The 21,115-nt window shown below is 50.9% G+C and overlaps 1 protein-coding gene across 50 annotated transcripts in view; it reads left to right on the top strand.

The window, feature by feature from the left end:
- Positions 1-21,115, top strand: part of WDR27 (WD repeat domain 27) — a 149,907-nt gene that overhangs the window by 1,265 nt on the left and 127,527 nt on the right. For 39 of the 50 annotated variants that reach the window (XR_015133489.1, XR_015133486.1, XR_015133485.1 and 36 more), the window contains exons 2-10: positions 3,488-3,555; positions 5,561-5,756; positions 11,558-11,699; positions 13,267-13,391; positions 13,673-13,786; positions 15,161-15,212; positions 15,743-15,813; positions 18,069-18,177; positions 19,254-19,350. Coding sequence is in view for 23 of the 50 variants with exons in the window: in XM_086318773.1 (XP_086174899.1) it covers positions 3,545-3,555; positions 5,561-5,756; positions 11,558-11,699; positions 13,267-13,391; positions 13,673-13,786; positions 15,161-15,212; positions 15,743-15,813; positions 18,069-18,177; positions 19,254-19,350 (917 nt within the window). In the remaining 27 variants the exon portion in view is untranslated. Of the gene's footprint in view, positions 1-3,487; positions 3,556-5,560; positions 5,757-11,557; positions 11,700-13,266; positions 13,392-13,672; positions 14,715-15,160; positions 15,213-15,742; positions 16,798-18,068; positions 18,178-19,253; positions 19,351-21,115 lie in introns of all 50 variants that reach the window. The other 11 variants (XR_015133475.1, XR_015133473.1, XM_086318768.1 and 8 more) reach the window with 3 other exon arrangements.

The raw sequence follows: 21,115 nt of genomic DNA, 5'->3' as shown, positions 1-21,115 counted from the left end.
AGAGTTGGACACAACTGGGCGACTGATTAACAACAACAAAGAAAACCAGATATCTCCATTTAAGGAATCTAGCACTTTTCTATGTATGAGAAGATGCGAGAATCTGGGCTCATTGAAATCATCCCTTTAATATGCACCTCATTTGTCTCAGACTGGTATCCTGTGCTTTCTCCTCCCGAGTCTCCTCAGGGTGCCCCGTTGGGAGGTTGTGATGTGATGGCTTGATGGTGATAGAGTCCTCAGTTTACTGATATGGCAGCAACATTTTTCATTCTCTTTCATTTCACTTTGTGGCATGAAAGTACAAACGTGTTTTAAGAACCAATGGTTTGTAAAATCAGGCTTCTCTCAGCTGGGACAATAGAAGATACCTTTTTTTTTTTTTTATTAAAGCAGCTAAATATAACCCTTTAAAGTATTTATTAACTTAGGAAAGGCCTTAAAGACACAGGGAGGCCAGAGTGTCACTTGGTGCTTTTGCACCTTTATGATCACCACTGCTTTGTGTTATACTAGTTCTGCTCTCCATGGACCTAGAATGAGAACCTGTCTCCTATCTGGCAAATACGGAGAACTTTGTATTTTCTTTAGCTACTAAGCAAGCCGTCAAGGGCACGTTAATCATGGTGCCATATATCATTTTACTGTGGGCACTCAACCTACTATCTGATTACCACACTGTGTTTTCCAAACTCAAGAATAAATTGGCACATTTCTGGCTGGGTTAGTCACTGAAAGAGAAAGATCATAATCTTTTTATAATCTAAAGGGAGTAGTTTTCTCTCTCTAAAAATATACACATTTATACAAAGAAGAAAAAAACAGGAGATGCAGAAAGTTTTAACAGTGGTGCCCCTTGAAAAGTAGAGAATAATTACGTTTTTTTCTCTTGTATGGATTTTCTAATTTTGTGCAGTTTACGTGTTCTTTTGTGTAACTAAAGGGGCCTGAACGTACAGCCTACCCCCATCTGAGACTGCTTTCTGCTCCGTGTTTACTGACGTGACTTTGGAACAATGGCCTCTTTAGTGGTCATTTGTCACATTTTCTTAAAGTGCTTATGCAGCCTCAGATACACAGGAACCACATCAGAAGCTGACTGCAGTGTGTCTTCTCAGACTTTTCCTGTGATGTACATATGGGACTCTCAAACTGACTTTCTCTGGGAAGACACAGCAAGGAGGTGGCCTACGGAGGGAAAGGCCAACTGTATTATTTCTGTGCTGTTTAAATATTTTGCATTGTATTGCTCTTGTAAATGAAAAAAGTTAAAGGACTTCTGTCAGCGGTGATAGGCTCGTGCAGGAGCAAAGGGTCCTGATGGGTGACAGCCTGTTTCCTGCCTACAGGGTCCTCTCCATCTCGCAGTCTGCTTCTCGCTAGGCCCCTCAAAGCCCCTCCAGCCAGCCAGGGGTGCGGGGAGAAGAGAGTCGGGCGGAGGGTTTTCTGGGCTCCTGAGTGGCCTAGGTTCATTGTGCCCTAGACTCCCTGTTCCTTCCACACCAGAATTCAGCCACGTGGTGGCACCTGGCTGCTAGGGAAGTTTCCAGAAGGGAAGGGAGTGATGTGGGGAACGGGCAGCCCCGGCTGTTGCTTCCGTTCTGGTGGCCGGACTTCCGCTGAGGTCCTGGAAGCACGGGCGAGCCCCTCACACCCCGCGCACAGCCGCACACAGGGCGCTCCCAGCATGCCCCGCTCTCCCGTGGGGCCCAGGCGTGTCCTCGTGGTCCTGCGACCATGAACCGCCCCCCACCAGAGCCGGTCCCCACCCTAAGAGAGACGGCTCCGGAGCAGAGCTGGAATTGGGCGGGGGTGTGGGACGAGCTTCCTGGCGGACCCTGACTGTTTCCCGGAGGCGTGACGCCCTGGGTCCGCCCCTCAGACCTTCCCCTCCGTGGTCTCTTGTGGTCTGTGAGGAGGGGGTGCCGCGGTCCCCCTCCTGCAGCTGAGGAGGGGGCGCCCAGAGACACTCGGCCCCAAGCAGCAGGTCGTCGTGCCCACTGTGCCATGTGTGTGGCCTTTTGGCTCTCCCAGGAGTGCCTGGGCTCCTGTCTGTGTGCCCTCCGCGTGCCAGCCGCCGGTTCCTCCAGGCCCGGCTTTGGTTTTCCTTTGCACGCACTTGCTCGCTCCTCTGTCTTGAACCTGAGGGACTTAGACCTGGGGTTTGTGGAGCTAAAGGCTTGGGAGGGAAGGTGGCCGTGCCTGACCTGAACTTCGCTGGAAGTAGAGTCTGGATGGCCTTGCTTTTGGGGGTGGATGGAGGGCTGCAGTTTGTCTCCCAGGGTCTGCAGGCCTCTGGTTACTTTCTGTTCCACTCGTGTCTATTTGCTTAAGCCAACTTCATGCTTGGGCTGCAAACACGGGTTCTTTCCCATCATTTCCTCCAGGGCCACAGGCTTGGTCACTATTGACCATGAGCCTTCGCTCTGTCCCCGTGGCCTGCCTGCCACTGTCACTAAGCACCGCCCTGAAGGGTCACTGCCGTCCCCCCTCGGGCACTGGCTTCTGCAGGCGTCAGGGCAGCTGTCACGAGTAATCCCACATTTCAGCGCTTCACACAGTAGAGGTCCAAATGGACCTCGGGTCGCACAGCAGGCAACCCGGTGCTGCTGGTCACGGGACCCCACGGAGCAGCAGCTCAGGCGCGCCTCCAGCGGGCGCCCTCCCTCTGGGGCTTCCCAGCCTTGCGGCACCTCCTGTATCTCGGGCTGTGGCTTCTCCCTGCAGCTGGGGAGTGTGGTTTGGCGGCATTCCTGTGGCTCTGGGGAGAAAGTGGGAAGGGCTTGGTGAAAACCTAGCAGGAGGTGCCGCGCCTCGGAAACACGAAGGCAGATGTTCTAACAGGCGTGCGGAGTGCGTCCAGTGTTAAGTAAGCGCTCTGAGGCAGGTGCCAGGGTCCTCGGCTCAGAGGACGCGCTGTGCTGGGGTTTCTCCCCGGGAAAGGGGGCTGGGCAGAGGTGAGTGGGCGGGTCCAGAGCACGGGCTCTGAGCATCCTCTCCCCCACACCCAAGGCGGCGGGCTCGTTCTCCCAGCAACTGTGAGAGCAGGGGCGCCTGCTGGGCCTGGAGTCCAGGGTGACTGCGGTCAGCCGTGCAGGCGCACACCACTCCCCTGACCACCTCAGCTGCTGAGGCCGCCCTGGCGGAGCGGCTTCAGTCACACTGGCCTCACTCACTCCTGTGGCGGGCGTCTCCCAGGAGCCGCCCTGGGCCCATCCTGAGGACAGGCCTCTCCTGGGATGTGTAGCTGTGCAGCCTACACCAGCTCTGCATATGTGTGTGTGTGGTTTTCTCTCATGTGTTCTTTGGTTGATAACAGCCTGTGGAAAATAAAGATATTCCTGCCAGCCAGATTGTTCTAGAGATGGTTGAGAAAAATCCATTTTCTAGGAGACTTTTGATTGTTTTAGTTTGCTAACGGAAAAGTCAAATGAGGATAGTTTTCACCTAAACATTTTATTCCATTTTAATTGTGTTTACCTTACAGGTTCACATAAGAACTGTTCTGTCTTGATCCAGTGTGGGCGGGGTTCTTCCAGGCACAATGTCTGACAGGTAGGCACAGCCACATGCTGGTTCCTCATCCTAGAGGAAATGAATATGCCTCCAGGGGAGCAAGGTGCTCACTCCTGCTCTGGTGTGTGCAGTCCTGATGTCACCCAGGGTCAGAGAAAGTTTCTCTGGAGCTCAGACTCTGCCCCTCTGAAAGTCAGATGAGAAGAGCTGCCATCTTGCTGTGACTGGGCAGAGCAGTCCCCAGCAGTCTGAAATGCTGGTGGGGAGGGTGTGCAGCTGGGCTGTCGTGGTCCTCGCCCTGGAGCCTGGCTCCCAGGCGCCTTCATCCCCTGTCCCACTCCGCCCTCACCTGCCTCCTGAGCTGCAGGTGGACCTGCAGGCCTTGGTGTGGGACCGTGCACACTGCATGTCTCAGTCCATTACGGCTGCTGAGACAGAGGGAAACCTCACCAGGTCCAAGCCAGAAGGAGCAGACCCCGATGCTGGGGCCCCGCGGCCCAGACCCGGCCCGCTCCTCCTACACAGGGCGTCCATACTCGGATGCAGCACCTGCGTTCTCATGGGATTCTGTCCCTCAGAGAACCCTTGCAGCTTTGGCTGACAATCCACCAGGTGTCCACCCACGGCAGGTTACAGTTTAGGATTGTCATGGCCCTCCCCTGGTTGGTGTCTGGGGGCAAATCTGAAAGTCCCCACGAAGAAATAAAGGGCTGGCCGTGAGGGCAGAGACAGGGAGGCTTAGCATCCACTTAAGCTTCACGCCTGGAAGCCCGTAAGCTAGGACAGCGGTTGTGCAGCAGTGAGAAGTGGGCTGGAGCAGAAAGGTCTTCACGGGGAGCGGGGCATGGACTGTCGTGCTCACAGGGCTGCCGTCTAGGCTTTCTGGGCCAGGTCCTGGTCTGGACTTGGGATCAGCCCGTCTCTCCCTCCTGGCCACTCTCGACTCTCATCCTCACACGCTGCTGCCAGATGACCATGCATCTCCTGAACGCCAACCCTCCTTGCCTCGCTTCTTTGTTTAGCAACCACCAGAAGTGCCCCAGGGTCATGTGAGTGTCAGGATGACCCTGCTCCATGATCAGTTCAATGGCCACCGAGCCATGACTGCCCTCAGGAGCATCAGCTCCCCACCTTCCGCCCCCTTCCCGTCTCTGCTGGTCCCGGCCCACAGAGTCCTGCCCTAACTGCTACTTCCCCATGAGGCCTGTCCAGGCCAAGTCCACACAGCCAGCCTGGTGGCCACAGGCCTGGGTTCCAAGTCCATCCGGCCAGCCTGGTGCCGGGCGGTCAGGCCCTTGCTCTTGGCTCTGTTGGTGGTCGTGTCCCTAGGTTTCAGGTGCACAGGGAGCCTGTGATGGGTTGTGGGGCAGAGCGGAAGCAGGGTAACCCGGAGCTGCTGCCTCGTATGTAAGCTGGTGACAGGGAATTGTTAACTGTGAGGTGGGACAGGGTCTGAAACTCTATTTATTTCCGTCCATGTCTCATTGATTTATGCTTTATAAGACACGGCCAGTGAACCAGTGGTTACGTTATCCGAGATAGTCAACTCGGATGACAGAATGTTGTAGAATAGTTGACTGGATCCCAGATGAGCAGTAGACAGCAATGTATTCTGTAGTTTTCCACCAACCAGCATAGGAGGTGACTTGGTATCCTCATTAGTGACAGCTGTTGACTCTGGCCGTGATCTGGAGCTGCGGCTCGGGGCTGGTGATCACCAGGCCTCTGTGAGGGTGGCGTTCCCTCTGTTACCAGCGGGGGCCGCAGACACCCCACGTCTCTGTGGGTCTGTTCAGTGGGAGCCACAGGACTGGAGCCCAGGTCTGCATGACTTGAAAGCCTGTGGGAGCAGAGAGCAGTCATGGCCGGGAAACTCTGGAGTGGTCAGGGCTTCTGTTTTCTCTTTCTTGAAGGAGAAGAGGGGAGATGAGTCAGGAGGTGTGACGGGTGTGTGTGATCGTACTGGTGATTGGGGATAAACAACAGACTGCGGTCTGCATTAAGCATCATGCCCATGGTCATTCATATGTCCTTGGGGCTCCAGGGGGAAGATGGAAGAAGCACAAGAGGCTTCCTCCAGGAAGGATGGCCGTGCGGGTGATATCGTGCTGGAAAAGTTCCTGGTGGATTCCATGAAGCCTGCATCCCACGTTCAGCTTGCCTGCAATGGGCAGTCCTGTGCTTTCCCTTTGGATGGAAACGAACTTTGCATATGGGACACCGAGGAGCCTCCTCACCAGGTGTGGGAGTTACGCGTGTGTCTTGTGTCACAGAGACTTGCCGTCACTGCTCTTTCTCTGACGCTGCTGGCACGGTTCTGCTCTTTGTGGATTCAGCTACCAGCTCTGTGGGGAAAACGATAACGAAACGAATCATACAAGATTTGATTTTTAGGGCGTAAACTGCCTGGAATCACTTTATTTAAAATTTCTTCTTGAATAAGAGTATAAGCAAGGAAAAGTTCATCTTAACACTATCAAGACAAGTCGAACTTTTGGATTTTTAGATTAAAAAAATTTTTTATTTTCGTAAATAAAAAAAATGCCCATGGTCATTCATATGTTCTTGGGGCTCCAGTTCTTGAGCCACTTCCCTGGTGGCTCAGAGGGTAAGAAGTCTGCCTTCAGTGAGGGAGACTGGGGTTCGATCCCTGGGTCGGGAAGATCCCCTGGAGAAGGAAATGGCAACCCACTCCAGCATTCTTGCCTGGAGAATTCCATGGACAGAGGAGCCTACAGAACATGGGGTCACAAAGAGTCGGACATGACTGAGTGACTTCACTTCATTTTCTAATTTTTACTTTGCATATTTTTAATACTGCATTTAAGGGAGTTTATTGTGTCTGTTGCAGAGTCTTTAACATCAAACTGATAGAGTTTTAAAGACATCAGGTGGGTTTTGCTGCTGTTTGAGCTTACTATAGATGGTGTGATGCAGTACACGTTCTTTTTTGCTGCTTTCTTTGATTCACCAAGTTCATGTTTCCGAGAGTCATCCACATTCATTTTCGTTACTGTGCAGTGTTGTTTTGTGGCTAGACCACACTTTATTTTTCTACTATTATTGGAGATTTGGTTTGTTTCCGTATTTGATTGCTACAAACATTTTTTTATATATCTTTTGATACACATGTGTATACAATTTCTGAGTCTTAAGGAGTGCATCTATTCAGTCTAAAAGTTAAGCCCGGATTTCTAAAGTGATTGTTCCAACCTATTGTCCTTCACATGGTGGGTGAGACTTCCAGTTGATCTGCATCCTCACCCACATTTTGTTCTTTTAACTTTGTCCCTCCTTGTGAGTGTACTGGTATTTAATTATGATTTGAAGTTCCCTGACAATTGGTGAGCTTTAACGCCTTTCAGCACATTTATTACAGATGTGCTCATTTGGCCATTCTCTTTTGTGATATATGTGTTCAGTCTCTTGCCATTTTTTTCCTACTCAATTATCTATCTTATTGATTTGAAAGAGTTCTTTATGTATTCTAAATATAAGCTTTATATTACTTTGCATTTTCTAGAGTTTTATGTAAGTGGAATCAGGCAGTTTTAACTCTTTTCATCCGACTTCTTTCGCTCAGAGTAATTGTTCTGAGATTTATCTACATTGCTGCATGTGTCAACAGTTTGTTCTTTTTTGTTATTGAGTAGTATTCCACCATGTGTATATACTGTAATTGGTCTGGATCCATTCTCCTGGTGATGCATACTGAGACTGTTCTATAACAGACAAAATATAGTTTTGCCTATTATATAAAGGGAGTTGCTGTGAGCGCTTGTGTGTCTTGTCTCATACATGTCAGTCAGGTGTCAGTTGGATCAGGTTGGTTGACGGTGTGTTCTTTCAGTTCTCTCTTTATGACCACTTGTTCCTTCAGTTAGTGAGGCATCCTGAAGCCTCTGACCAAACGTGGGCTGGTCTGTTTCTCTCCTGTCAGTTCTGCTCCATGTTTTGAAGTGCTGTTAAGCAGTAAATGTTCAGTATCTTTATATCTTCTTGATGAAGTGATTCCATTAACATGGCAGGACATGCTTTGTCCCTGTTGATATTTCTTACTCTGGAATTTTGGTTCACTTTTCTTTTTGGAGTCTACTTGATGCTTGTGTTTGTTTGTTTGTTTTTTGTATTTTAAGAGTATTATTTTTTAAGAGCAGTTTTAGGTTTGCAGCAAAATTGAGGGGAAAGTAGAGATTTCCTTTATCTCTTTGCCCCCCAACATGCATTTCCTCCCCAGGTCAGCACCCCTACATGGTACCTCTGTCACAGTCGATGAGCCTGCATCGATGCTGTTTTACCTGAAGCCCATAGTTTGCCTTAGAGTTGGCGTGTGCACTCAATGGGTTTGGACGGGTGTCCAGTGCTGTTATAGCATCAGGCAGCGTCCCCTCCCTGCTGAAGTCCTCTGGGCTCTGCCTGCTCATTCCTCCCCCAAGCCCTCACCCTGGCAGCCACTGATCTTGCATCGTCTCTGTAGTTCTCTCCTCTCCAGAATGCTGTATGTTGCAATTATACAGTGTGCAGCCTTTTCAGATGGACTCTTTCACTAGTAATTTGCATTGACGTTTTCCCCATGTCTTTTCTTGGCTTGATAGCTGATTTCTTTTCAGTGCAGAATAATATTTTCTTGTCTGGATGGGCCAGAGGTTATTTATTCATTCACCTACTGAAGTTGCTTTCAAGTTTTTGCAGTTATGAATAAAGCTGTGGTAAACATCAGTTTTTGTGCAGACATAAATTTTCAAAGTGAAGTGAAGTGAAAGTTGCTCAGTCGTGTCCGACTCTTTGTGACCTCACGGACTGTATAGTTCATGGATTCTCCAGGCCAGAGTATGGGAACGGGTAGCCTTTCCCTTCTCCAGGGGATCTTCCCGACCCAGGAATCGATCTGGGGTCTCCTGCATTGCAGGCAGATTCTTTACCAGCTGAGCTATGAGGGAAGCCAACTCCTTTGGTAAATACGAAGGAGCAGGATTGCTGAGTTGTATGATGAGTATGTTTCACTCTGTAAGAAAGTGGCCCTAGCAAAGGATGAGAGTTCCTCTTGCTCCACGCCCTTGTCAGCGTTTGGTATTGTCTATTCTGGATTTTCGGAGAAGGCAATGGCACCCCACTCCAGTGTTCTAGCCTGGAGAATCCCAGGGACAGAAGAGCCTAGTGGGCTGCCGTCTATGGGGCCGCACAAAGTCGGACACGACTGAAGCGACTTAGCAGCAGCAGCAGCAGCAGCATTCTGGATTTTAGCCATTTTGACGAGTGTACAGTAGTACCTTACTGCTGTTTAACTTGAATTTCCCTGATGACTTATGCTTCACGCTTGGAATCTGCATGTCTTCTTTGCTGAGGTTAAGCTCTTCTGTCCATTTTCAATTGAGTGGTTTGTTTCCTTGTGTCTTAAGAAGCCTTTGTATGTTTTGGATAACAGTCCTTCATCAGATATGTCTTTTGCAAATATTTTCTCCCAGCCTATGGTTTTTGTTTTTATTCTCTTGACAGTGTCTTTCATGGAGCAGAAAATTTTAGTCTTAATGAAGTCCAGCTTATCAGTTCCTACTTTCATGGGTCATGTCTTTCGTGTCTTATCTAAAAAGCCCTTGCCAAACGCAAGTCATCTAGAGTGTGTCTGTGTTGCCTTTGGAAGTATTTCGTTTTTCCCACTGTATTGCCTCTGTTTCTTTATGAATGGTCTGCTGACTGTTTCTGGCTCTCTCTTCTCTCCCAGGGATCTGTCTGTCCTTTCTTTTGCCAACGTCACACAGTCTTGATCAGTGGAACTTTAGAGTAAGCCTTGAACTCAGGTAGGTCAGTCCTCCACCTGTTATTTTACAATATTTTGTGGCTGTTGTGTCTTTTGCCCCCGCCAAAATAAACTTCAGAGTAAGTTTGTTGATTTCGTTTGGATTATACTGAATCTATAGATCAAGCTGGGATGAACTGACATATTAATAATATTGAGTCTTCATATCCATGAACATGGACCATCTCTCCATTAATTTAGTTCTTCATTTATTTCTTTCCACAGACTTTTATAATTTTCCAATCTTGTGTACATGGAATAAACCCCACTTGGTCATGGTTATAATTCTTTTTATAAATTGTTTGGTTTGATTTGGTAATATTTTAAATATTTGGTGAGGATTTTTGCATGTCTGTTCATGAGAGATATTGATCTGTGATTTTCTTCTCTTGTCATGAGTTTGTGTGGTTTTGGTATCCAGGTAATGCTGACTTCAGAGAATGAGCAAGGAAGTAGTCCTTCTGTTTCTTCTGAAAAGAAGTGTTTCCTCTAATTTTTCTTCTGTTTTCTGAAAGACATTTGGTAGAATTGGCAACATGTCCCTCCCTCCCACCTTGGGAGGCTGTATTTCTTTTTTAAAGCAGAAATTTGTTAAAATCCACCCATTACATTTTAAAGGGAAGAAGTACTAAGTGTCAACCTTATGGCTTTTGAGTCTATTCTCAGAAGTACTTTGTAGCGGGATGGAATTCTTTGCTCTTCTCCCAGTAAGATTGCTCTGTTTATGCCCAGACAGTAATGCATTTACTTGCCCCATTTCTGTGCCCCAGCCCCATAAGTACCTTGCTTCTCAAGTGCTGAGTCAGGAGCGTAGCTGTCTTCACCAGAGAAGCAGCCTTGGTGCTGGAATCCTTCCTCTCAGCCTTCTTCTTCTCTGATCTGAATTCTTCGTTGCCTTCATTACTCTCTGATGTCTGAGAAAATGTTTTCTTTTTTTTTTGGCAAAGTGTGTCTCTTTTATCTTGTCCTTCTCTTGGGAAGGTTGGTACAGATGAACCCACCTGCCATGGGCGTAGGAGGGACTCTCCTGGGCCTCCCACTTGAGGCAGAGCTCTCACAGCAGAAGGCATGCTGTCCATATGAGGTTGGCTTGAGAGCACCTCTGCCTCCTGGGGCAATCACCACGGTCCCCACCCTTAACTGGTGTGTCTTCTCTTCCTTGTTCTGTATTCACACGGGGTCTCAGCCATACTGCTGACTGTCTCTTCTTGTCTTTTCTTCATCCCTTCAGTCCACTGGTCATCCCCTCCCTCCTCCAACTCTGCCTCCTTGGCTCAAGCCTCCGTTGTGTCTCCTTTGCGGTGTTTTGGTTCCTCTGTGCCCCACCCTTGTCTCTCTTTTGAACCTTCAGAAATGTGTGTTCCTGAAAAACCAGCCCTGGTCACTGCATTCTTCTGCGTGCACAGTGCTGGCCTGTGCTTTTCTGTAGCTCCATCCTAGCTCCCTATGTGGTTGTCAGGGCTTTAGCACGTGGCCTAGACTCCCTCCAGCTTTGTCTTCTTGCTTTGTTCATACCAGCTGTTCCGTAAACATGCTTTGCTTTCTCAGCTCCTCTTGCCAAATCCTTGTTACTGTCCTTATCCTTCAGTATTTAGCACATCTGTCACCCCTCTGGCATGGAGTAGGGATGCCATGTGCATTGTTAATTAATCAATAGGGAAAAAATAGAAGGAAGAGGTAATCATTTGATTTGTGTGCCATTAGTGATACTCAGTCCATTCTAAAGGAGATCAGCCCTGGGTGTTCTTAGGAAGGAATGATGCTAAAGCTGAAACTCCAGTACTTTGGCCACCTCATGCGAAGAGTTGACTCATTGGAAAAGACTCTGATGCTGGGAGGGATTGGGGGCAGGAGGAAAAGGGGACGTCAGAGGATGAGATGGCTGGATTGCATCACCAACTCGATGGATGTGAGTTTGAGTGAACTCCAGGAGTTGGTGATGGACAGGGAGGCCTGGCGTGCTGTGATTCATGGGGTCACAAAGAGTCAGACATGACTGAGTGACTGAACTGAACTGAACTTAGTAATACTGAGTAACAGTGAAATACTTAACCCAAGAGAGTAATTTAATGGTACATGAACAGTAATTTTAATAGTAATAAAAGTATAAATGAATATATGAAATACATGTTTAAAGAACTCAATCCATTTAATTTCTTAGGATTGAGGTTATGTTACATTCTTTTTTATTAAAAAATGTTTTGTATAATCTACGGTCTTTTTGTTTTTTGTTACTCTCTTCAGCTGATGATCCTAAAAGGACACCGTCAGCCCATCACTGCCGTGACATTTGGAAGCAGAGAGAGCCCGCTTCTGGTCTGTTCTGCATCGCTAGATTGTGTCCTGGTGTGGAGCCTGGATGAGTGCAGACAGGAAGAGCTGCAAGGTGACGGGGCTTTAAACACATTGAAATGCACAAAGGGAACGACTCGTTCTAAATGCACTTGGTGACACAGGGTGTTTTGGGATCATTTTTGATGCCTTTAACCTTGAAACTTGGTGTCTAAGCTGGATGTTCTGTGGGAAGTAGACCGGGCCCCTCAGAACTGCTGACCTTGGCTGACACCATAGGCTCATTAATTTTCATCTGAAGACTGTCTGTTTCTGAAATTGGTGATTTTTGTGGAACTCTGAAAACAGCTTGACAAGTTGAAATATTCTTCGCTTACTGAGACTGTAGTGAATCTACAGCTCAGTGTGGGAGGCAGACTGGAACAGGTGAGCCAGCAGACAGTGGTGGGCAGTGAGCAGGGAAAGGAACCTCAGTGTGGGCAGGGAATGCGGCAGCACCTGCTCAGTGCTGCGGCTTCTGCAGGGCGGGCCTTGAGCTGGAGGAGGAGGGTCACAGCAGGAGCCGCTGATTGAAGAGCTGAGAACCAGCCCAGTGTGGTTGGAGCTCAGTGATGTTAGGAGAGTTTTATCAGGTGAAGTCAAAGAGTTGGGTGGGTCACATAACTAGAACAAATAATTTAAAAATTTGTTTGGAAACATGAGCGATACGGAGAAAACCTTGAGAACTAAGGATGGAGCTGGAGGAAGTCAGGCTCCTGACTTCAGACTATGCTGCAGAGCTGCAGTCTCCCAAGCAGTGTGGTGCTAGTGCTGAAGCAGATGCCTCGATCAGTGGAACAAATGGGGAGCTGGCTTATTTGTTTTGCTTACTGGCATCTAAATGCCTCCTACCTGTCCACCCTGTAAGGTTTCCTTGGAGGCGGGGTTTCTCTGTCAGGTTCCTGGATGTGTCCTAGGCCTGAGGGTGCCCGGGGAGGGACGAGCACTTGCTGAGTGTGTCGCGGCAGATCTGTGTGGGGGCCCCCAGGACGGAGCAGCAGTAGGGTGGGTGCACGTTTTCCTTCCTGTGGGCTCTCGTCTTGACAAGTGGCTTCAGTCTCTGGGCCAGACGGCCGTGGGCACTGAGCCTTTGCTGCCCAGGGGAGGGCTGGCCCAATGACCTCACTCGAAGGTGAGGCTGCAGGCTGGCTTGCAGCATCACTGTGGGGCTTGCAGGCCGGCCTGACACCTCCTCCTCCTGGCGGTGGAGAGGCTCTGGACTGGAACTGAGGCTCAGGTGGGCACAGCTTCCCTTCTGCCTGCTTGACACAGGCCATGGCCGGTCAATGGCTGGGTCTGGAGCCAGGGTGGCCGCAGGGAGGAGGCGGGAGGGTTGGGACCCATAACTCGCCCAGGGTGTGTACGTGGGTGGTTCCCCAAGACACGTTATCCTTCCTGACGTGGAGTCACTTCCCTGTGGCCAATCCCTGGGTTCCATGTATTTCCAGAACAACTTTCCAATGTTTTTAATTCTCTTGAAGAGCCAAAATCAGACCAAACCTCACACTCTTCTGCACACAGTTCTATAGCAGAGGATTTTGCTGTCAGCATTTCCCAGAGGTCATCATGGGTGTTGCTGAGTGGCCTTGGCAGGCCGACACTGATGACCAAACTCCCTGCAGGGCGACTTCTGCGGGGGACTGTTCTCGGCACCCTCTTGGGAAGGGTGCTGTGTCTGAGGCTTAGTCCCGACGATCGAGTGGTGGCAGTGTGTGCGGGGAACAAAGTACTCATGCTGGACCTTGAGGTGAGATCCCCTGGGCCACGGGCCCTAGATGTGGGCCCCTCCCACCTCTTCTCGGCAGAGCGTCTCACTGGGCCTGCTTCTGTGAGGGTGTTGGCCCGGGACTCCCCGGGACTCCCTGTTGGCTGGGCGTCTGAGTTTTAGCTTCCAGGTTTATATGCAGGAAGTTTCACATGTGGGCGAGGGGATTATGTAGAAACTATTTTCTGTGAGATTCATATAGCTTCTTAATAACGATAATGACCAGGGCACTCCGTGCCTGGCCTTCCTTCACCAATCCCCAGAGCCGGTCCCCGCTGGCTGAGCTGGATGGCCACCACGGCCCAGTGACCGCGGCCGAGTTTTGTGCTTGGCAGACACACATCCTCATCTCGGCATCCGAGGACAGAAGCTTCAAGGTATGGGGCGGGCGTCAGAACGTTGGGGCGTGTGAACGCTTTGCGCTGTGCTTCTGGTTCCTGGCCGCTGCCAAACGTGAAATGTCCGAGGGACAACTGCCCTCAACCTGAGTCTGACGTTTTGGCCGGTCACCAGGCGAGTGTGGGGAGCGGGTGCCCACAGCACCATCTGCTGACTCCAGGGGGCAGAGTCTGGTGGGGACCCTCCTCCTGGAACGGGGGCCTTGCAGGGACTGGCACCTTAACTCACCTCCATGGTGTTCCCTGAGGCCGCTTTCCAATAGCAGAAGATTCAGTCAGAACTCAATTGGACTTGAGAGGCTGCTGCTGTTGCTGCTTCGATTCAGTCGTGTCCGGCTCTGTGCGGCCCCATAGACGGCAGCCCACCAGGCTCCCCCATCCCTGGGATTCTCCAGGAAAGAACACTGGAGTGGTTTGCCATTTCCTTCTCCAATGCATGAAAGTGAAAAGTGAAAGTGAAGTCGCTCAGTCGTGTCTGACCCTCAGTGACCCCATGGACTGCAGCCTTCCAGGCTCCTCCGCCCATGGGATTTTCCAGGCAAGAGTACTGGAGTGGGGTGCCATTGCCTTCTCCGGGGCTTGAGAGGAGAGTAACTCAAAATGCAGGCTCAGGCCTCATCCACCTCGCAGTCAGTTCATCGTGGTCATTAGCTGGCTGAGACGTGAGGACGTCGTATGTTGTAACTGAAGGAAATGGAGGGTATGTAGCAGGTGTCTGCAGACAGAGAGGAGGGAGTCTGTAAATACTTCTCTCGTCGCCTTGAAGTTCCTGCCACCTACTTGACAGAGGTCCCCTCCCCGCTCTGAGGCAGCAGTCGGGACTGGAACCTCAGCTCCCCGCTCACCAGGGGGACCCCGGCTCCCTGCTGTGGAGGGCTGGCTGTGCTGAGCCCTGCTTCTCTGTGAGGTGAGGTGCTGGCGTCCTCGCCTGCAGGGTGTGTGAGGGTTGGAGCTGCTGTTTGCAGAAGAGGGGTGTGAGCCCATCTCCACGTAACTGGTCCTTTCCAGTCTTCCCACCTCATCTCAAGATGTTGCTGAAGTGCTGGTAACTGGTCCTTTCCAATCTTCCCACCCCATCTCGAGATGTTGCTGAAGTGCTGGTAATGTTCCCAACCTTGTCTTGTCTGCGTCTTCCAAACCCATAGGTTGACGTTTCTGGAAGTGTTTATTTCCTGTATGATTCTGATGTCTTCTATTGTGTTTCTATAGTTTTGTTACTTACGTCCTTATTATTTTCTGCTTTAGATAACCATTCACATAAATTAATTGGTAGCTGGGTAGAATATTCGTTCAAGCTGTAGCAACAATGGCAATGCTTGTGCTTCTTCTAAAGAAATGTGTGTCTGTCCAAAGGTTTGGGACCATCGTATGGGGTCGCTGATATACAGCTCATCAGTGTTAACAGGTAACTCGGGGCATGACTCCCGTGAGCAGGCTGTGCGCACAGTTCATCCTAGTTCACATGTTAATCTTTACGTCAGGGCTGCACCGTCTGTCGGTCTCAGTGTCACTCATGGAGAGTGTTTCATGCTCGTCTACTATCTCTCCACATGTTGAAAGAGTTCACATAACAGTTAATCCTTCTGAAACTTTTAACTTAAAATTAAGTAGATGCTTGGAGTCAGAGCCTCTTGTGTCTCAGAAAATTGGGAAATCATGTTGGCGGCCCTAAGAAAAGTGCTGTCCGCCTCCGCTGCTGCCTGGAAGCAAGGCCCAGCGCTGCGGCCTCTGCCGACAGAGCCAGCGGACGCGGCTAGGAGTGAGGGGCCGGCCTGGGTGGGCCGTGTACCGCTCCTGAGCCCTTTTGGGTGGCCGGGCGCTTTCCCCACACTCTCCCTGGTGCCGGTGACCCCAGAGTGTGATCACACGGGTGGGCTTGGTGCTGAGCAGGACCGGCCGGCGTCTGAGCTAAGGGCCCTGTGCTCCCTTCCGCAGCCGCGCCCCTCCTCAGTCTCCTTGTGGACCCACGGAGTCAGCAGCTGGTGGCTGGCTGCACGGACGGCCAGGTGAGACCCTCTGTGCAACTCCAGCTTTCAGACGTTATTGTGACGGGTGAACGTGTGCGCGAAGGCATCTGTTTCAAGGCTGCTTTTATCCTTGGCTGAGGCCAGACCTGCTGGTGCCTGGTGGCCTGGCTGCAGGAAACGCGACCTTCTGTAAAGGCTGGTACAGCCCTTAGTGTCAGCTCTATACCTTTTGAGAGGTCTGAAGGTACTTGGTCTTTTTTAAAACTTAGTTTTTAGGTGAACAATTGAAGTTTGCTTTGCAAGCTATGGATACCGTTCTCTTTTTAAAAGTGGCTGTTGCACTTCCCTGGTGGCTCAGTGGTAAAGAGTCTGCCTGCCAAGGCAAGGGACACAGGTTTGATCCCTGATCTGGGAAGATCCCACATGCCACGGAGCAACTAAGCCCATGAGTCACAACTACTGAGCCTGTGCTCTGGAGCTCGGGAGTCGTGACTGGTGAGCCCGCGGGGGCAGCTGCTGACGCCTGTGCACCTCGAGACTGTGCTTCGAAGCAGAAGAAGCCACTGCAGCGAGAACCCCGTGCACCATAGCTGGAGAGCAGCCCCTGTTCTCTGCAACTGGAGAACAGCCCACGCGGCACTGAAGACCCAGCACGGCCAAAGCAGATAAACATTGTAAAGAGAGTGGATGTTGGCGTGATTCGGGGGGATGCCGTGTTAGGCCGTCACCCAGCCTTCTTCCTGTGAGCCTCTGCTTTCACCCTGAGCTCTGCTGGCGCTCCATCCCCAGATGCGGGGGCTCCCCGCCAGGAACGAGTTACCATGACCCCAGCAGGGTCCTGCCTTGACCTGGTCTGGCACCATCTGCCTGGAGGCAGTTAGGGGCTGAGCCCATGAGCCTGCATCCTCTCCACCCCGTGCCAGTCCCAGGGAGTGGGTCTCCAGGTCACCCACCTCTTCTGTCTGACTTAGCTGCAAATTGGAGGTTCCCACGACCGCTTCCTCCCTGCATCTGTTAACACAGGTGAGCAGCCAGATGAAGAGCTGCGGGGGTGAGGTTGGGAGGGCCTCAGCACAGCAGCTTCTGTTCCCAGGACGTGGGAGGGGGCTCCACTCCCCAGGGAGGTGTTTTCACCTGCCTGGAGCTCCTGAACCCACACTTTGGGGATTTTTATGGAGGCCTCATTGCTTAGGCACCGTTGATTTGATCCTTGGCTGTGAGTGATGGAAGGCCATCTAGCCCCCCTCTCCAGAGGTCAGGGGTTGTTTCCCTGCAACCAGCCCCCATCCTTAAGCAAACTGAGGGCTCCCAGAGGTCAGGCCAGCAACCTGCCAGCGGCACTGGGTCCCTCCACGAGCAGGAACCCCCGGGTTCCAGGAGCTCTGCACCTGGGCCGGGCCAGGTCCAAGGCCAAACGTCAGCTTCTTGTTACATTACTGCATCAGCTGAGATAGTTGCTTCCTTTCTGACAAAGCTGACCGCTACAGGGAAAGAGCAAAATTAGCCAAGATGGCGGTGGTCAGGCTCTCAAACCCCACGTGTTGTACATATGATTATGTAACAGCCGAGCTCACTTGCAGCAGTGTGCACGCGCGTCACCAAGAACCTGCTCGGCCGTGGGCCACTCCTGTCGGGTAAGCACATGTAAGCTCCATCTGGAAAGCCTTGAGGCTGCGTTACGGCCGCCGCACCAGCCCGGAGAGAACAAACACGTTTACAGTTCCTGTGACGCCTTGAGAATTCTTCCAGAGAGCTTGCACCTTGCCTACCCTGGGTTCAGTGAACAGTGAGATACAGCAAGACAGCCGCCATCACCTGTTTGAGCTGTCTCCAGGGATGTGTCGGCTGTACTCACAATGCTGTGTTGGAGAGGCCGGCATGCAGTGCTGGGCGCAGGAGCACACCTGCTCTCGGTCCATGCTGTGCATAAGACATGTGACCTCGGGGTCATGCCACTCACTTCTGTGCCCGTAGGGGGATGCCTCCCGGGTCGGGGATGGGGAGGGTATTGGAGGTCACAAGGGAAGAGCTAGCGGCCTCTGAAGGGCCATCTCTCATCCTGTCGGCTCCCTGCTCACTCTTTTCACTGACTGCCTGCTCTTCATGGTCATATCTGGTGAGAGTCCCATGTCTAGACATGTTCCTGTGTGTCTAGACGTGTTCCCGCTTGTCTAGATGTGTTTCTGCCTGTCTAGACGTGTTCCCGCTTGTCTAGATGTGTTCCTGCCTGTCTAGATGTGTTCACGCCTGTCTAGACATGTTCCAGCCTGGCTAGACGTGTTTTGCTTTTCCAGCTCTGGATCTTCAGTTTGGTTGAAGGGCACCATTACCGCTGTGTGACGCACGTTGACCTGAGGAAAAAGAGAGAGAGTTTCTCCACTAGGAGGGCAGAGTCCAAGCCAGGTACGTGGCCAGGTGATGCCCTGCAGACCCTGCCATGGAAGTCAAAGCCCCTGTGAACAGGGGTGGGGGAGAGGGGAAGCCGGGGACCTGGAACCAGGCAGGACATGGGGAGCAGATGGTGTGGGGGTGGTGGGGGCTCATCTTACTGCCCAGAGGGTCCTGTCCCTCCCCCACCCAGTGCTTCCTGGCTTCCACGGGTGGTGTCGCAGCAGGGCCACCCAGGAGTCCGGGGCTTCTCAGCTGAGTCTGCTTGGCTGGCCCGGCCCCTCCTTCTGCTTGTCACCCTCCACCCGTCCCCGTGGTCAAGTACTTGAATGTCTGCCACCACCCCGGGAGGAGCCAACGTTTTTACTGTTTATTGGGCTGCAGGCTGTCTGTCGTGGGCACCCACCTGCTCGTTTCCATGCTGCGCCACACGTGTCTCTGCTCTGCTCCCCTTCACGTTTATCACTGTTGTGATCTTTCTTTAGTGTGTGAGACACATATGACATATATATTAGTAAATGGCTTTAAGCTATTTCTTCTTAAAGTGGGTCAGAAATTGCCCTTATCTAGTGGATCTTAGGCTTCCCCTGGTGGCTCAGATGATAAAGAATCTGCCTGCAATGCAGGAGACCCAGGTTCGAGTCCTGGGTTGGGAAGGTCCCCTGGAGAAGGGAATGGCAACCCACTCCAGTATTCTTGCCTGGATAATCCCATGGACCAAGGAGCCTGGTGGGCTACCATCCTTGGGGTTGAAAAGAGTCAGATACGACTGAGCGACGAACACACACGGTGGATCCTGAGCCCGCTTTCAGAACCCACAGTTAGTTTTAAGCCATTTCCTCCCACCCCCTTTCTGCGGGTCTGTCCTTGAAACTCCATCTCCCTCCCTTGCAGGCTCATGACACAGGGTCTGAGTTGTATTTCCAACCTTGTGCTTTATAATGTACAAGACCAAGGGTTTTTCTTGACTCGGTCTGAGTTACTCCAACAACATGCATCTCCCACAGTGCCCCATGGGGTCAGCTGGTAGCCTTCACCATGACCAGTCATTTTAATGTCACATCTCAGATTGTCAGTAATTCTGTCCATAGAAGGTGGTCAGCCTCCGTCCACGAAGGCCCCAGAAACGGGAGAAGAGACTGAAGTGGCCCTTCCTGTCCTGAGCCTGGCAGCCTGTGGCTGTGCATTGTGAGTACTGTGAGTTCCACCAAGCCCTTCTGGAGAAAGCCTCCCAGATTAGGTTCATTTTTTCTAGAACGATTAAAATAAAACCAAACTATTTTTGTCTGTATGAGTAATAATAACTGTAAGTGTTCTTAGAGTTGCATATTTTAAGCCTTAAGGTTGATAATCTTGATCAGTTATTTTTAACTATATTTAATAAAGGAAATGAGATTATTTTTAATTTACTTCACCCATTGAGGCTGATCTTGACTTCTGTAATAGGGGAGAGGGTGACATTATCATAACTCATCCTAAACTTCTGCCATCTGTGCCATATTTCATACCTTTAAGTTTGACCCCAAATGAATTTTAGTTATTTCTTGTTTTATAGAAGTATTTTAAATATTTGGCAATAACAGGGAGCCACTGTTTTACTCTGACTAAGCAAATACATCATGATTTCATTCCCCTTGGCTCCACACAGACTGCAGAGAGCTCTGGCGTTGACTAAGGCCTGCCTTTGGTCCTGCTGGGGTGGGAGCCCTGAGGAGGTGGCTGGTGCAGTTGCAGCCCTGCTGTGCTTACCCGTCAGGCAGCTGTGTCTGCTCAGGGCCCCTGCCTGGCCTGGACTTGAGCTGACTAGGGGGTCTGAGGCCTTGGGTCCCCACCTTTGCTCAGGGAGAGTGACCCTATTTCTGCTCAGGCCCACGTGGTCTCCCTGGGGCTGGTGTTGGAGGCTGAGGACCCATGAGCAGCCCAGGGAGTGGGGGCTGTTGGAGGCCCAGTGGCCGAGGTGTGCTGCTCTCAGGTGTGCCTGAGGAAGCTGCTCTGAGTCCAGGTCTGTGAAGCCAGAGGAGGCTGGCCAGTCAGTTTACAGCCTGGGTCTAGTTTGTACATCAGAAAACAAAGACGCAGCGGCAGATCCGTCCATCCTGGTGTGAACGCGCTGTCAGTCAGTCTCCACCTCGTCAGCTCTGCTCAGCAGGGTCTTCAGGCGCAGCCATGGCACAGGTGTGGGGCTCTGGCAGGGATGCCCACCTGTGTGGGGGTCTCGCGGAGGCCACAGGTGCCTCCCTCTGGTGACCTTAGAGGAGAGGAAAGCCTCAGGTCACAGTTGAGTCGGGCCCAGCTTGTGGCCCTCTGAGTTCTGCCTTCCCTGGACAGTGAAAGGTTGTTGCTGAACAAAAAGACGCTGGGATTCTTGGCCTCCAGAGGAGAAGAATTCAATCCGGGGCCAGAGACGAGGCTTGATCGCTCAGAGCTTTTGTGTAATAAAGTTTTATTAAAGTATAAAGGAGACAGAGAAAGCTTCTGAAATAGGCATCAGAAGGGGGCAGAAAGAGTACCCCCCTGCTAGTCTTCAGCTGGATGTTATATAGTCACTAGCAGTCTGTCAATGAAAGAAAGGAATGTCTTAAAACTCAGAATGGCACCAGGCCCCTCACCCATAAGATGTATTTTGGGATAATCTTGGCATCATATGATTCATCCCGGGGGCCATAAAACAACTGACATGAATCTTGTAGAAGGGCAGATCACCATACAAATAGTTTCGTTTACATAGATTAGGGGAACAATATCTGAGTATAACATACTGGTTTGTCAAGTCGATTCTGAGCCATTAGGTGGAACCAACTTGAAGACAGAGTCTGGGGTAAATGCATAGCACATTAACAGAGCTTAAGACAAACATTTCCATAAGAAAAATGCATTGGTTAACTCAAGGTTTGAGAATACTTAACTTCAGGTGAAACCAGGTGTTATTATGACAACACAGTATTTTAAGAGA

This window comes from Bos grunniens, chromosome 9 (genome assembly GCF_055505025.1).
Source record: "Bos grunniens cultivar Pamir isolate PY7600 chromosome 9, Bosgru_T2T1.0, whole genome shotgun sequence".
NCBI lineage: Eukaryota > Metazoa > Chordata > Mammalia > Artiodactyla > Bovidae > Bos > Bos grunniens.
This window is presented reverse-complemented; position numbering and strand designations above follow the sequence as displayed.